Source organism: Squalius cephalus, assembly GCF_949319135.1.
Source record: "Squalius cephalus genome assembly, chromosome: 11".
In the NCBI taxonomy this organism is placed as follows: Eukaryota; Metazoa; Chordata; class Actinopteri; order Cypriniformes; family Leuciscidae; genus Squalius; species Squalius cephalus.
This window is the reverse complement of record NC_137132.1, coordinates 33,861,825-33,878,189: the sequence shown is the minus strand read 5'-3', so window position 1 is coordinate 33,878,189 and position 16,365 is coordinate 33,861,825. Positions and strand designations below refer to the sequence as shown.

The following is a 16,365-nucleotide window of genomic DNA, read 5'->3' as shown; positions in this document are numbered from 1 at the left end:
GCGTAAGCCTCGTGGGCTGTGCCTGGCATCTCATCATAGTCTTATTATGAATAATATGTACATTCAGACACTCAGCATCTCAAGCACAATTGCTGCCACCAAAAGTGTGTGCCAAAGATTAACAGATACACATTACAAACTTCATACATGTGTGAAACAGAAAATGTGATCATTGAGAAAAGCATAAGTAGGTTATTTCAGTTCACTTCAAGTCTATGATACACTCAATCATTGATTATTCATCATTAATCATTAAAGGGGTCATGACATGGATTTTGTATTTTTTTAATGTGTTCCTTCAGATTAATAAAGTATTTTGGGCAAAAAAAACCCCAAATATTAATGCGGAAAAACTTATTTTCAACCTTCTCTCTGTCTGAAACGATCTGTTTTTAAGGGGAGGCTCCTTTAAGGCTTGTCAGTAAACTCGACTGTTATGATTGGCTAACATCACTGCATAGGAAACAGTAACACCGCTATTGCAAGACGTTATCCAGGACACCATTAAACTAAACCATCCACTTGTTTCCAATGCTAGGATCCTTCTGAAGTCTGTACAGAGACGCAAACGAATAGTTTAAACTGGAATCGAAGCGAACGTTCTTTCACTCTTCATTTGTCCTGTTGTCGACGAGACTCGAGTGTGTGGATACATCAGAAACTGAACACACATCTGTAAACTGTAGTGTAAACAGCGTCACTGATTATAATGGCTTCTGTTTGCTTTAGATGTAACGCTCACATCCAGTGTAGGCCAAATGTCAGCCGTTAAGCGACTGAACGCCAGTGGGCGGGGCCTATGGTGCGATGATGTATGAGTATCCGTCTGTATCTAAAGGTACGTTCCATTCGACAGGGTCCCTACGCAGTGTTCACTGCCCCCTACTCCCTAAACACGGTACATCAGTTGAAGTGGACTTCGCTGACAATAATCAGCAACTCCTGAAACGTCATCAAAGAAAGGCAACAACGGGGCCGCGCAGATTATGATATAACTTAAATAAATATTGTAATTTACTTTACTTTCAAATTTAAAATCATATAATAGGCCTATATATACAAAACACGTAGCCTATCTAATAAATAAAAATCAAAACATTGTATTAGTTTATTAGACTACTTTATAACCAGGGCCTGAAATTAACACCCGACCACACGCCAAATGCGGGTGAATTCTGCAATTGGCGGGTAACACTGTCAATCTACCTGCCACATTGGCAGGCAGCCAATGAGAATCGACCCTTCGCGGGGAGTTTGATTGACAGGCGATCTGGCCAATCATAATCCGCGGAATTTTTTTTTTGTCCGACAAAGCAGTCAGGAGAGTTCAACGTTGGAGGATTTGAACTTGAAAAAACGGAGTGTACTGAGTAAGCCTACTGACATCTTTCCGCATTTAAAACTTCATTCCTTCTTATGTTCATTCATGTTTATTTGATGCTATAAATTAACTAGAAGGAAGAGATGATCGGTTCACGAGCAGCTTTAACTGAGGCACCACAGCGATCTGTCAGACACATTACAGAGCCACAAAACGGTATTGTCTAAATTTCTTTAAAAATGACCAAATTTTAACGTTGAGACTTTGTTTAATATCAAAAGTAACCTGTGGACTGTCTTGTCTGTCAGCGTGTTGTCAGTGTCTCTGCTGCGCGATGTGTTTTTCATTGCGTGAGATCATGGTTTGGCGTGATCGCGGTGTAGCTTGTCGGACATAGCAACAGAAACTAAAGGGGACGGGTCTTTGCGAAGGTTTTTTTTTTTTTTTGCGACTGTTGTTCTTTGACATTTAAACGAATTAAACTTTTGGCCTCATAAAAGGTGAAAAAAAGAGGAATTGCATTTTGGAAACATTTGTTCTTTAACTTGTAAGAATATGCTGTCAAGTTATTAACGAGATCCATACAAGTAATAACTCTTAGAATACAGATAGCAGTACAAAACTGGCTGGTAAAAAGTCACTGTGGCGGGTGGATTTTTAAATCCACCTGCCACAGTGGCTGGTGGTCAAAAAAGTTAACTTCAGGCCCTGTTTATAACTAAACATAAGCTGTACTGTAACGGACATTCAATATGAAAATAATTTTTTATTTGGTTATCTATATATAAATGAGCTCTTAATATAATCTTAATAATTGTAGAGGTCTCATCTCGTGCATTTCTTTCCCACGTGTTTTCTTTCCAAGGTAAATAAAGTAAAATAAAAAATAACAAATGACTGCGCCTCAGTTGCTTCTCAACATTTTTAATTTGTGTAGATATTCATACAATAGACTATGGAAATGTAACATTCATCATCCCAACCATTCATAAATAGCCTACTCTCGTTTGTATAATAATAACAATATTTATGAATACTCAAATGCATACGTAAACTCAGAGCCGTTAGAAATTTAAATTTAAACTCTCTTCCAACGGCTCTGCTCTATGGTTGGTTCAGACTGGTGATGCGGTGCACAACGGTTGATTTTCGCTCTCCACTTCCTGTGAAGTGATGTATCGATGTTCCCTTATTTCCTACGCCGTTTGCAGTGCCCTTCGAACTGAACATGCTCGTTCCCTTCGGATTGGAATCTCACTTAAGATGGTGAAACACCCTGTGAAGTCCACTTCGCAGTCCACTTACGATCGAATGGAGCGCACCTTAACTATGGAGGCAGTCGTATGCAAATTTATTTGCCAGTGTGACATCACAGATTTAAATATCAAAACGAGCTGTTTTTGGAGCTTGATTAAATAAATGCTTTGTTTATAATGACAAGGACTTTTTAAGCTATGAAACCTTTAGGATGTTTTAATGGTACAAAGAGCTCTTATTTGTCTCCCTTTAAATACTGATTATACTACTAGTGCAATTCAAACAATGCCCAACTCTAGTGTTTTAATTTTTATTGCCAATATTTTTTAAAACAAAGCACACTGATATATATATATATATATTACATGTTGTACATAAAAAAAACTAAATATAAAATAAAAATTAGAGGTATTAACACATTTTTTTTTAAAAATCTGTAAGACAAAAGCAAGAGTGTTGTTGTTTCAAGTTGTTGTGCCATAGGTCATCACACAGTCCTGATATTTTGAACAGCTCAGTTGTGAGTGTGATTTTTTTAAATATCAGTTCAGTAAAAAAGTGAATATGAAGTAATTTTTTGCTAGTTGCTTGGTCTATTTTTGGTCTGCAAACAATTTTTTCCCTAAAAAACAACTGTTGCATGCCTTTGAGCAAGATTTAGTGATAGTTTATCAGCTAAAAGTATAGCTCTCATTACACATGTGATTAAGTGCATATGTGTCACCTTTGCCAATGAGGACTCCGATCTTAGAGTCGAGTAGGCGTTCTGCACGTCCACAGTTGCGTGTGATCAGTTTGAGGACAGGCAGGAACGGTCGCACGTCGCATAGTCGCCTGCTCTCGTCCTCCAGCTCCTCGTGAACTGCTGCCTGGTTCACACACTCGAACATGTGACCCTCCATCTCCCCCAGCAATGAGAAGAGAGGGTATGTCTGCGCCTCCTTCCATAACAGCTACACAAACACAAAAACAGGATGATGACAGTAAATGATACAATCAAAACTGCATGTTAAATATAAATTCTCAATACTAGCTATACTATATAAACCAGGGCTCTTCAACTTTAGTGCTGGACGGCCGGTGTCTTGCAGACTTTAGTTCCAACTCTAATTAAACACACCCGTCTCTGATTTGCAAGTAATTCTGAACACCATCGCTGCATCCGAAATCACATACTGTCTGAGTAGGTACTACATTTGAATTTACTCCGCAACTGTTAAAAAAGTACATTCTATATAGCATGAATGTGTGTAGTATAGGGTTGGTTATTGTTTGAATAAGATTTCGATTCTGCTTATCGATTCCGATTCTTATCGATTCCTAATTTCGATTCCAAAAAGGTTGCTCACATTTAGTCTTATTGCAAAACATTTAATTGTAGCTGAATATAATGAGCAAAAGTCAACAGGCTAAAGAACACTTATTCAAGGAATGCATGCCTGTGGTTTAAAAATACCATAGAAAAACACATAGCCTAATTAATATAAATGCCAAGCTTTATTAAAGACAAGTAAACACTCAGTAATTAAAAAAGAACAAATAAAAAATTAGCAATCACAACAAAAGAAAAAAACTGAACAAATATACGATTGAAATAAAGTTTTTTAAGATTTTCAGGTATAGAAACTGTAATCAAATGTAAATAACACTGCACTTTATAAATAAAATACACATTACAAATTACTTTACAGACGTTATTCAGTCAAGAACGAGTGAATTTTCTCTGTCTTTTGTTGTTTGATTAGTGTTAAATATAGATTTGGCAGCGGGAATATTAGGCTACTGTCACTTTAAGAGTTGCACTGAAAACAGCACGCAAGTAGTCTCGCGCTTAAATGGTTTAAAGTTATATTGAAATGCTCACAAAGGAATCTATAAGAGGAATTGAAATTTTAATTTTATAACATGTATCTGATTCTTGACCTCAAGTTTTCGATTCCAAAATTGTTTCGATTCCCAACCCTAGTGTAGTACAAATGATATTCGCACGTACTACATCTGCCATGTTGTTACTGTCATGTGACCTACATCGTCAATTGTGTCGCTTCACTGTCATTCATAAATCCTCTCCCATGGCCTCATGGGATGGTAAAGTGTCCATCGAATGCGCACTTCAGAATCTCACCAGTAAGTAGTAGGTCATCCGGGGACTTTTCGCCTGCTGTTTATCCAACACTGTATTCGGACATTTTCCGACATTCAATCTAATTTTTTTAAATAGGAAGCTGGACGCACGTACGCGGTTTTCATGTCTTGCATTTTATCTCAGAAGGATGTTATTTAAAAAATATGGAAATTAGCGGAAACAAGTTAATGCAGCCTTTTATTTACATGAGATAAAAAATAAAGCTGCTCGGTTTGTATTTTTAATGTTGTGTATAATAGCCTACATATTTTAAAATTGTATCATATATTGCTGCCACAATAATGGCCTATTTCAAATGTTTACTTGTATTTTTTCTCTTTCTCCTTTTTGTTTGCTGAGGTGGAGCGGAGGTGAAATAAAAGTGTACATCTTTAAAATGCATGCAAATTACACTGAAGCGCAACAGTTATCACACATACGGTGCTCTGCAGTGATCAAAAGGATTTAAACAACCAATTTCGAAGTGATCTCTTCTTGTAAACTCAGAGATGTGGATTCGGACGGCAATTAAATCACCATACGACCTTGGTGTTGGTCAAAAAACAGTAGGTACTTCGGCCAGGGATTTTTACGTGGGTGGTGGGAGAAAAACACTGACATTCTGGATTTGGACGGCAATAAAATCACAGACTAACCCCTTTAAATGTCGAAAATACCTTACGACCGCAAGAGAAACAATTACCGTCCGAATAGGGCTTAAGAGGAACTTTGTCTGAACTAAGCAGGACACTGGCCTCTCAGGACTGAAGCTGAAGTGCTCAGCTATAAACTATCTGAAGTGCCCTTGCATTCTTTCCTGGTAATGGTTAAACTAGAATCTAAAAGGTAAAAATTACATTTTCAGAAGACATGGAAAACTCCACCAGAATGCTTGATTGTTTTGGGTGGTTGCCAGGGGCTGCTTTGCGTTTGCTAAAATATCTTTAATAGTTATTTGAAGCCCAGTTTTCACACCTGAAGTGTTCGTCCAGACTCTGAAAGGGAGAATCTGCTTGTAAAGAAACATACGCACCAGTTTGATGTGTTGGATGGTGCTCTCCCGAGGAACCTCCATCTGGATGTAGATTCCAGTGGGCAACAGGAAATCCACCATCACCTGGTCGTCTCCATCCAGCCCTGACTCCGCCCACAAGTCCAGCTGATCTGTCTTGGCGGGAGGCATGGCAGAGAGCGCGCTGGAGCCAAACCATGGGAACCTCAACAAAAATCAAGACAAACAAAGGTTAGCTGTAAAATAAAACACAAAGGTAAAGTAAACAGATGAAAGTAAAAGGCTTTTTCCATTGAAATAAGGTAAACTTAAGTGCGTAAAGAAATGTGTGCACTGTCGTGTCTCATTTTCCTGTGTGGTAGGGAGAAGCAGGGGGTTCATAATCCGACGGGATTCTGATTTTGGCACCGCACTAGCCCATTAAGTAATTTCCATTGAAACAGGAAGCTAAGGCGGGACATATTGAATGGCTCCTCCCCCTTTTCAAATAGCCAATAGCGTTTAGTTTGTAAATTAATAGGCTTGGACTTGGTGCTGGAAACCCAACGCACAGGACAATAGAGACACCAGAATAAAAATATTCATGATTCTGAAGCTGAAAATACTGACTAGATATATTTAAAACAATGTAGGCCACCTTTTACTGGTAACATAAGACATCTGGCATTATCAGGACCCAAAAACATTACCCCATTGCATTATTATACATTATATTCAACATTATATATAGCAGTTTAATGTAGTGCTGACACTAAAACTCTGAAAACTTGATTTTTTTACACGCACAGTAATTTTTATTTTGGGTGAACTATACACAATACATATTGTCACTATCCACGATACATACTGTTGCATTTTTGTATTGCGTAATTTTTGTATATTGTTACACCACTAGGGCCCTATTTTAACAATCTGAAACGCAAGTAACTTTGTGGGCGGATCTCGGGCGCTGTTCTAAAATGAGTTGGTCTGAAGTAGCTTCATTATTCATAGGTGTGGTTTAGGTGTAACGTGAAATAAACCAATCAGAGCATCATCTCACATTCCCTTTAAGAGCAGGCGCGCTTGTTCCATGGCGGATTGCTATTATAACGCGGATTTGCCAGGCGCACACCAGGAGCGGTTCACAGCCGAGGAGACCGACATTCTCGTCAGGGCCGTAAAACACAGAGAAGTGACATTGTATGGGGATGGAGAAACCCACCCAAATTAGCTTCGGTTAAACAGGCGTATAATAATTTTGGTAAATGTGTAAGCTAGATTTATGCCTATTTTTTCACATCTTCATGGACACCACAATGATTTCCCTCGTGTGGAATATTTTTCCTTGTAATTATGTATGGTTTGCAAAAATGGGAACTGCTGCATTTGTGCAGATGAGAGAAGCAAAGTGTATGCGCGTTGTGCACACGCTACATTATGGCCAAGCATGCGCCCTTAAAATAGCATCTGAACGCTCCAATGATAATGCGCCACTGACTTTAGACTAGGTTTTTCCTGGTCAGTGGCGGAATTGTTTTCTGAAACTGCAAAATAGCACCAGGGAACGTTTGCGCCGGAACACGCCTCCTCTTTTCGCTGAACCACCCCCGGGAGCGCAAGTTCATTCCCTAATTTACCGACGTGCGTCTGTGGAGGGAAAAGTCCGCTGTGCGTGGGTGCAAAATAGGAATGATACATGCGTCGGTGTACAAAGTCAATTGCGCTGGGTGCAAGATAGGGCCCCTAGTCTTTATATTCTTTTTGAAGCTTTCAAAAGCAATGGGAGAATATTAGATTCATTTGTGTTCCCATAAAGTCTTATGGGTTTAAAAATTCCAGTAAATTAAGACAGAATGTTAACTATATCTTGAAAATGAAAAACAAAAACAAAACTACATTGTTCTATAGCCTCAATTCAAAAATAGCCCCCTTGTGTGTCTAAAACAAACACTTGCTATTTCCAGCCAGCATTTTCCCTGAAGAGCACAACAATGAGTCAGTGAACCACATGATGCTGCTCATCTCCGTTCTCACCTTACAAACAAACTCAAAACCTCATAAGCAGGACTTCATCAAACAGACACCAGACAGGTGCGGAAACTCAGTCACACAATGTCAATCGACGAGACAACGGGGTCGGAGGAGGGGGATGTGGTTCACGGCTAGCTTCCACACAGACTGGTGAGAAATGGCCAGCTATACAAAGACATACCCACATTAGGGGACAGAGGATGTGGTATTTCAAACTGTGAACACAGATTTTCACATACAAGCACACTATTGTTTATTTAGATATACGCAAACCCAAAAGCAACAAGAGTTAATTGCTGTGTCAATGCAGTGTAAGTGCACTTTGTCTGCTTTTAGAGGGGCCACAGTTCACCACATCCATTACAGCTCACATCAAGAGCTTCTAATAACTCTATGCTTCAGGAAGCCCAACCGCAGCTCAATATCACTGACGTTCTCAGACCTCTGACGTCTCCCGGCTGACACCACCCTTTCTTAAGAGCTACTGTGCTCTGAGGTTAACCCTTCACGTAAGTTTTTCCTTTAAGAGCACTTTATGAACTAGTGCTTTGTTGGACTGTGATCAAGTTCACACAAAGCTTTCCAGCACTCTTATAGAGCCAGTGATCAAGCAGGAGAACAGAAGGACTAAACGTGTGCTTTTCTCTGTGAAAACGCTTGCATACAGCAGGAATCAGCATCAAAGACTGGTTAATCATATGACAAACAGGAAAATGAAAATATAAATGAAATAAGAAAAATATAAATGAAATAATGGTAATGAAAGTTATAATTGAAACAATAAATAAATACATAAGACTGTCCCATTAATTTGAACTACACCTATGGGTTGCATTTAGAATCAATGTGAAATAATAATTCTTGAAGGCCATTTCCCCATACAGGCCTAAAAATGAATATTTTGGGATATTTGATTATCAATTAGGTAAACCTCAGTATTTTAGTCAATAAAACCTAAGAGGTCTTACATATTTCATATTTAATTCGAGAGCTTATATATAACAGAACTCCTGAGAAACAGTTAAATAGCAGAATTACTAGTCGCCGATTCAGTTAACATAAAATTGTTACAAAAAAAATCTTGAATGAGAAAAGGAGCTTTGCGTAAAGTCACTCGACTGCAGATAAATTTATCTTAACTTTAACCAGTTCAGCCCGATTTATGAGCAAACAACCCCTAAAACACTTATCATAAGTTACCAGACAACAACAGTTTGATTCAACAAATCTGCATGTCTCAGTGAATCAATCATATTTCATATTTCAACATAGCCATTAGGCTGCGGTTTTGACATTTAATGGTTATCATAATTTTATTATGATATTATTATCTTGTTCATATTGTTTGTGAACTGTGTGCCATAAATCTTTTGGTGTTGCAATTAAACTTTTATTTCAGTCATACTATGACAAGGGAAATAAAAACTGCGCTCTTCTAAAAGATAACAAATGTGTGTGTGTGTGTGTGTGTGTCACTCACTGAACAGGGTAGAACGCAGAGAGAGGTGTGACGGCAGGGGGAAAGCAAGACCCTGGCAGGACAGTACTGGCGGAAAAAAGTAAGAAGGAAACTGTTTCCTTTTTTGGGAAAAAAAAAAAACGCTAAAGTGGTCTGAAAAGTCGCTAAATCTAGCGACAAAGTTGCTAAGTTGGCAACACTGGTACCAACCGTTACTTGAAGTACTGATACGTTTGACAACCCTAACAGAAAAAACACAAAGTATTAAAGTACAGACTCTGTGAACACCATCTTAGACAGAGGAAGACATAAAAACACACAGTTACGGAGAGAGGAGAGCATTTGCAGTCACTGCACATCAGTGCAGGTTGAAACACTTTCTTCTTCACTGCTCAAAATACTCCTTTAAAAAAAAAAGTTCCTTTAATTGAATGAAAGAGAAGTTTTAAATATTTTTGAAGGAGCCACATCCTCATGGTTGCCCTGCATTTACACAACTGCCACAAACTAAGAGATATTAAGTGAAGAAGTGTACTATTAAGGATGGGCACGAGTACCTGAGTACTCAAGCACTCGCACATGACTGATGAAAACACTGAATGTGTGTGTGTTTAAAACTGACTGGTTATGGTGGTATTTTGGGTGGCATCTTGAGGTCTGATTAGTTAGCTTTGCGAGAGCATGTGGTCCAGAGTCCAGACCGGAGAACTGAGAGAAACAGACTCAAAGAGTGATCGTTTCTGCACGTCTCTAATACAAGAGTATTTATAATACCCAGTACTCTTAATACTGGGTATTTCCCATTTTCCCATTCCCAGTGATGTAATGGCAAATTAGCGTTCCATAGGATTCAGTGTGGTCCACGAGTAGTGGCATTTCTCAACACCGAACTGACTTCAGCTGAACAACAGCCACAATTAACTAAAGGGAGATTTACACATTGTTACAGTGTATAATTACACTGTAACAATGGCACCTTAAAATAAAGTGTAACCTGTTTTTTTTGTTGTTGTTTTTTTTAATAGAAATCTTTTGGATTAACCCGACTGAAATGCAGTAAAGCAGAGTATCCTGTGCGTTTCATTGTTTTTTTAAATAACATTTTATAATCAAAACACAAGAGACATGGAATAATATATAACATAATAAAACAGCATTGCCTCTAATTATACTTATAATAACAAACAAAGAATTAAAGCTTTGGATTACAGAATTTTTTTTTGGAAAGACAAAATTAAACTGTCATTTTATCCTTTATCTTTTTTCCTTACCCTAAAGAAAAAAAATACCCTTAAAATGTCATTAATCATCCATCAATAATGTGTCCTTTAGTAATTTAAGTTAGTCTACTTTGACTAAAATGGTATACATTTATTCAATATAAAATAACATTTCAGTCGAGTTAATCCAAAAGATTTCTATAAAAAAACACTAATAAACAAAACAGGTTACACTTTATTTTAAGGCGTCATTGTTACAGTGTAATTATAAATTTAAGTACTGAGTAATATTAATTACATGTACTTAGGGTTAGGGTAGGATTATGAATTTGGTTTAGGGTTAGTTACATGTAATTATGCATAATTTACTGTTATTGCTATGGTAAGTACATGTAACAAGGACACTAAAAGTGGGTTATTATTTTAAGATGTCATTGTTACAGTGTAATTATATGTTTAAGTACTGAGTAATATAAAGCAACAACATGTACTTACATAGGGTTAGGGTAGGATTAGGATTTGGTTGAGGGTTAGTTGCATGTAATTATGTATAATTTACTATTATTACTATGGTAAGTACATGTAAAGGACACTGTAAAATAGAGTGTTACCAAAAAGTGTTACCAAAAAACATTATTACTATTGTAATCGAATGTTGTGAATTCTTTGATCTTTAGTTGCCTGTGTTTTAAAGAGTGTGGTTATGGGACTTTTTGTCTATTACATTTTTTTCCAATTGCTAACACAATTTTGCAAACTAGGCTGGCTTTATCAAAATACTTAACACCATAAAACCACACACCCAAACTACAAAGTACCTAATATACCCTGCAAAATGAAGCACTGCAACCAAAATGTCAAAATCAAACTTTTACACGAAATGGCACACGCTTCATTCATATTACCAGATTTTTGTCTAACCAACTACACACTGTTGGGCATAATGAAAAGCACTGCTTTGCCATAATACTAAAATAATTCAAATTGTAAAAGATTCTTCAGATTGTTCACAAACACAGATACACACACATGCTGTTGAAATATTTTTTATTTTATTTTTCACCAAACAAGTCAATGCAACATATGCACAGCAGCTCTATTTACATTGGACTGAACAAAAATATGCTCACAAAAAAAACAGTAAACTGAAAAAGTTTGAAGTGCCAATTAGCCATTGAGGTGTTTGGCTGGTGGCACATGTTTTGGCCAATCAGCTCATGTAGTGTCATTTTGAATGGCAGTGTTTTCAAATGGCAAACATGTGACTTTATGTCGGATTGTTGTGTCTTATGCAGAGAACCGTGTTCAGTGCATATAAAAAGTGCCATTTTCAATTGCAAAATGTGTGTAAAGCAGAAAATATAGACATTTAGACTTTTGGAGACTTGAGAAGAGGTTTTGCTCTCTGTGTGTCAGTTTAAATAATTGTGCTGTGCATGTCATTTGAGTGTGTTAACAATTGGAAAAAACTGTTTTTGATAGAAATGAGGGACATTAAACAAAGGGAACCGTAAAGAGCGTAAGGTTTTACTACTGATTAATATTTTAACACAAACAAAACAGGAAGTTCTCCCTCCTTATTATACTCGCTCACACACACACACACACACCAGTGTGTCTCTCTCAAAAGCACCATGACTAATGGAAGACCTTATGACCCAGCCACGCGCAAATGCTAAAAACATTCTGCAGAAGTGACTGAGTTAACACCCACCCTACACACGGAGCACATAAAGCAGATCAAAGATGCAGTGTACAACAAAAGAATGTGCAGCAAACACGTTGAAAAAGCCCTGACTCTTCATTCCCGTACAGAGACAAGGCCAACACTGATTCCAGGAGATTTCCGGACAGTGATGCCGTAACTGTGGTCACCGTTCCGCTGATTAATCTTATTTGGATGGATTGAAAAGCCCATGATCCTGTATCCTTACTAAAGAAATGTCACATGATTAGTTAATTTGAGGATTCAACATCTGTAGACCTGAAGTGTGGTCTTGTCGTTTTAAAATAACTTGGTCAAAAAAGTGTTTTATGAACTTTTTCAGTGACAGTATAAGTTTCTTTTCTACATATTTATGCTTTTATAGAATCAAAGCAACATGAAAAACAAAAGTTTATTATCTACACTACCGTTCACAAGTTTGGGGTCAGTAAGATTTTTAATGTTTTTAAAAGAAGTATCTTGTGTTCACCAAGGCTGCATTTATTTGATTAAAAATACAAACAAAAACAGTAATATTGTGAAATATTATTACAATTTTAAACAGCTGTTTTCTATGTGAATATACAGTAAAGTGTGATTTTTTTCCTGTGATCAAACCTGAATTTTCATCATCATTACTCCAGTCTTCAGTGTCACATGATCCTTCAGAAATCATTCTAATATGATGATTTTGATGCTCAAGAAACATTTCTGATTATTATCAGTGTTGAAAACAGTTATTTACATTTTTATTTCAGGATTCTTTGATGAATAGAAAGTTCAAAAGAACAGCATTTATCTGAAATGGAAAGGTTTTGTAACATTAAACACTACCATCCAAAAGTTTGGGGTCAGTAAGAATTTTAATTTTATTTTTGGGGGAAATAAATAAAATAAATCAATACTTTTATTTATCAAGGATGAGTTAAACTGATCAAAAGTTACAATAAAGACATGTATAATGTTAGAAAATATTCTATTTTAAATAAATGCTGTTCTTTTGAACTTTCTATTCATCAAAGAATTTTGAAAAAAAATTGTACACAATTGTTTATATATATAATTTGTAAACAACTGTGTGTGTGTGTGTATATATATATATATATATATATATATATATATATATATATATATATATATATTTTTTTTTTTTTTTTTTTTTAATGAACACATTGTATATTTAATAGTAAATCTATTGTTTTATCACTTAAAGACACAAAACAAATGCTCTATGTGAAACGCAATGCTTAAAGTGCAAGTTTGCAGATTTTTGAAAGTTTGTGCATTATGGGTGTTGAAGTTTTCCTACCTATTAGGCAAAAGGGAAGAGACCAGGACCAATTTCTTTTTTTTGTTCCTTTTTGTTGTTTTTATACCGCATAGGCAGCCACGTTTTATTGAACAACATTTTGTCCTGTCCAGCCCTTGACAATTTGCTGCAAATTGGAGGAACAAACCTCTAAAAAGATTTTTTCTGTTCTTATACTGAACAGATCACTACTAGACCCCTGACTTTAGCATCTTTTTTACTTTTTTTGGGCTACTGTATCAATGAATGTAATGTCACTGTCAATTTTAGTGAGGATGGTAAAGGCACCAAATACACAGCGCTGCACTCATTTGCCAGATACAGCGAGTGTGAAAAAGACCGTAGCGTGAGAAAGCTTGTAAGAGAAAGAGAGAGATGGGGGTGGGCGGTCATTAAGCTGTAAAAGTTCTCAGCAGGATATTGGATTTAGAGCTCTCTCCATCTCTATCTCTATCTCTCGCAGCACTAATCAAGACTCCCATTATGGCATCAGCTGGTCAACAAATTGTAAAGTCATAAAGTGTTCTTTATTAATATTAATGTGCGTCAGCACCAGGGCCGCATTAACAATAGGGCTAGGAAGGGGCCCGTGATTGGCTTGGGAGTAGATTGACTGGCAATCGGGAGCACCTGAACTTTTCTTGGTGGGCCAATCGCCAAAACCCCTCCCCAGCCCCACACATTAAGCGCAGTTATTTAGTGGAGCACCTGGGAAACAGAGAGCAAAAGCCAAACGATGGAGCCGCTACCTGATTAAACCGCATTAATCCAGCAGTCGCAGGACCGTCTCACGCACAGAGCTGACGAACTCACCGCTCTACTGAACCAGCCCCTATTATGCTAAAGGTTCCTAATTTTGTTTTTGAGGTCTCCTACAACAGGTTGATAAAGGAGTAAGTTACGATAATTTATTTTATACATTTATCACATTTATTCCTCCGCCAAGCAATGTAGTTCCAAATAGGTTGCTAAGCAACACATGCAGCAACAAAGAATCACAAACGGCAGTTGCGCAGTAACACTAATGTAATGTGGTCATAGGTGTGTGTAATGGCTTCGAACGTGGCTCAACCAATCAGAATCAAGGACCGGAACTATCCGTTTTATAACATCCATTAAAGATTTTCCTTTTCTCATAATATACACTACATATCAACACATTTTTTTAATGATTCTCAAACGACTCGTCCGAGGATTCAGTGTCTCTAAATCCATCCTTTCCGCGAGCCTGCTCTGCTCTGATTGGCCAGACGACCCAGTGTGTTGTGATTGGTCTACAGCTTACAGCCCGTGTTTTGCGCGCGATTCTTTCTTTTGGGAGACAATAACTTTATTTAAGTCAAGTCAAGTCAAGTATATTTGTTTAGCGCTTTTCACAATACAGATTGTATCAAAGCAGCTTCACAGTATTAAATTAAAATAATACAACAAGGTTTGTTTCTAGTGGAATTTATTGATTGATAAAATAAAATTAGATATCCCCAAAATATCCCCAACTGAGCAAGCCAAAGGCAACAGTGGCAAGGAACCGAAAAACTCCATCAAGTGACCTAATGGTGTCCTTAAACTCCATCAGGTGACCTAATGGAGAAAATAAAAACCTTGGGAGAACCCAGGCTCAGTCGGGGGCCAGTTCTCCTCTGGCATTTATGAACTAGAGGCCGGATTGTAGTTTGAACTGTAAGATTAAAAATATTATATGAATGCCTGGCTGAAGAGATGCGTCTTTAATCTAGTTTTAAACTGGGAGAGCGAGTCTGAGCAACGAACAGTATCAGGAAGGCTATTCCAGAGTTTTGGAGCTAAATGGGAAAATGATCTCCCTCCTTTGGTTGATCTGGATATCCTAGGTATGACCAAAAGCCTCGAATTTATTGATCTTAAAGAGCGCGATGGATTATAGGGCGATAGAAGATCCGTTAAATAGACTGGAGCTAAGCCGTTTAGGGCTTTATAAGTCAGTAGCAATACCTTGTAATTAATACGGAACTTTATAGGTAACCAATGCAGTGATGATAAAATCGGTGTTATATGATCATATTTTCTTGATCTAGTAAGAACTCTAGCGGCGGCATTTTGGACTAACTGTAGCTTGTTTATTGAGGATGCAGGACAACCAGCTAATAAAGCATTACAGTAATCTAGTCTCGAGGTCATGAACGCATGAACTAGCTTTTCTGCATCAGAAACTGATAGGATATTACGTAGCTTAGCAATGTTTCTAAGGTGGAAAAAGGCTGTTCTTGTAACATATGAAATATGATTTTCAAAAGACAGGTTGCAGTCTAATATAACACCCAGGTCTTTTACTGTAGAGGATAAAGTAACAGGACATCCTACTATGTTAAAGTTGTATTGTGAGAGGTTTTGTGGGCGGTTTTTTGAACCGATAAGTATTACCTCTGTCTTGTCTGTATTTAATAAAAGAAAATTACGCGTCATCCAATCTTTTATATCTTTAACACACTCTGTCAATTTGGATAATTCAGCGTTTTCATCCGGCCGTGATGAAATATAGATTTGAGTGTCATCAGCATAACAATGGAAACTAATTCCATGTTTCCTTATAATATTTCCAAGTGGCAGCATATATATTGAAAATAACAGATCCCTGCGGCACTCCATAGTTTACTGAAGTTATGATCGATTTTTCTCCATTTAAATAGACAAAATGGTAGCGGTCTGATAAGTATGATCTGAACCAGCTTAATGCTTGTCCTTGAACACCAGTATAATTTTGTAGTCGATCTAAGAGTATTGTATGATCTAGTATCTATTTATCATGCACTTTCAACTTTACAGATGTTTACATTCACAGACAGCTATATTACAGACTGAGTGAAAGGTAATATTAAAAAAAAAAAAGCATAATAGGGGCACTATAAAGGCTCTGTGGTGAACCTGAAACCAGTTTGAACACTCCAGTGTCAAGGTTAACTGTAGA

General features: G+C 37.2%; 1 protein-coding gene across 1 annotated transcript in view; it reads right to left on the bottom strand.

The window, feature by feature from the left end:
* Positions 1 to 16,365, bottom strand: part of pik3cb (phosphatidylinositol-4,5-bisphosphate 3-kinase, catalytic subunit beta) — a 71,537-nt gene that overhangs the window by 28,546 nt on the left and 26,626 nt on the right. Inside the window, exons 3-4 of the mRNA XM_079885912.1 lie at positions 5,737 to 5,920; positions 3,303 to 3,531 (exon numbers count right to left, since the gene is read on the bottom strand). Coding sequence (XP_079742038.1) covers positions 3,303 to 3,531; positions 5,737 to 5,886 — 379 coding nt within the window. The 5' untranslated portion in view covers positions 5,887 to 5,920. The remainder of the gene's footprint in view (positions 1 to 3,302; positions 3,532 to 5,736; positions 5,921 to 16,365) is intronic.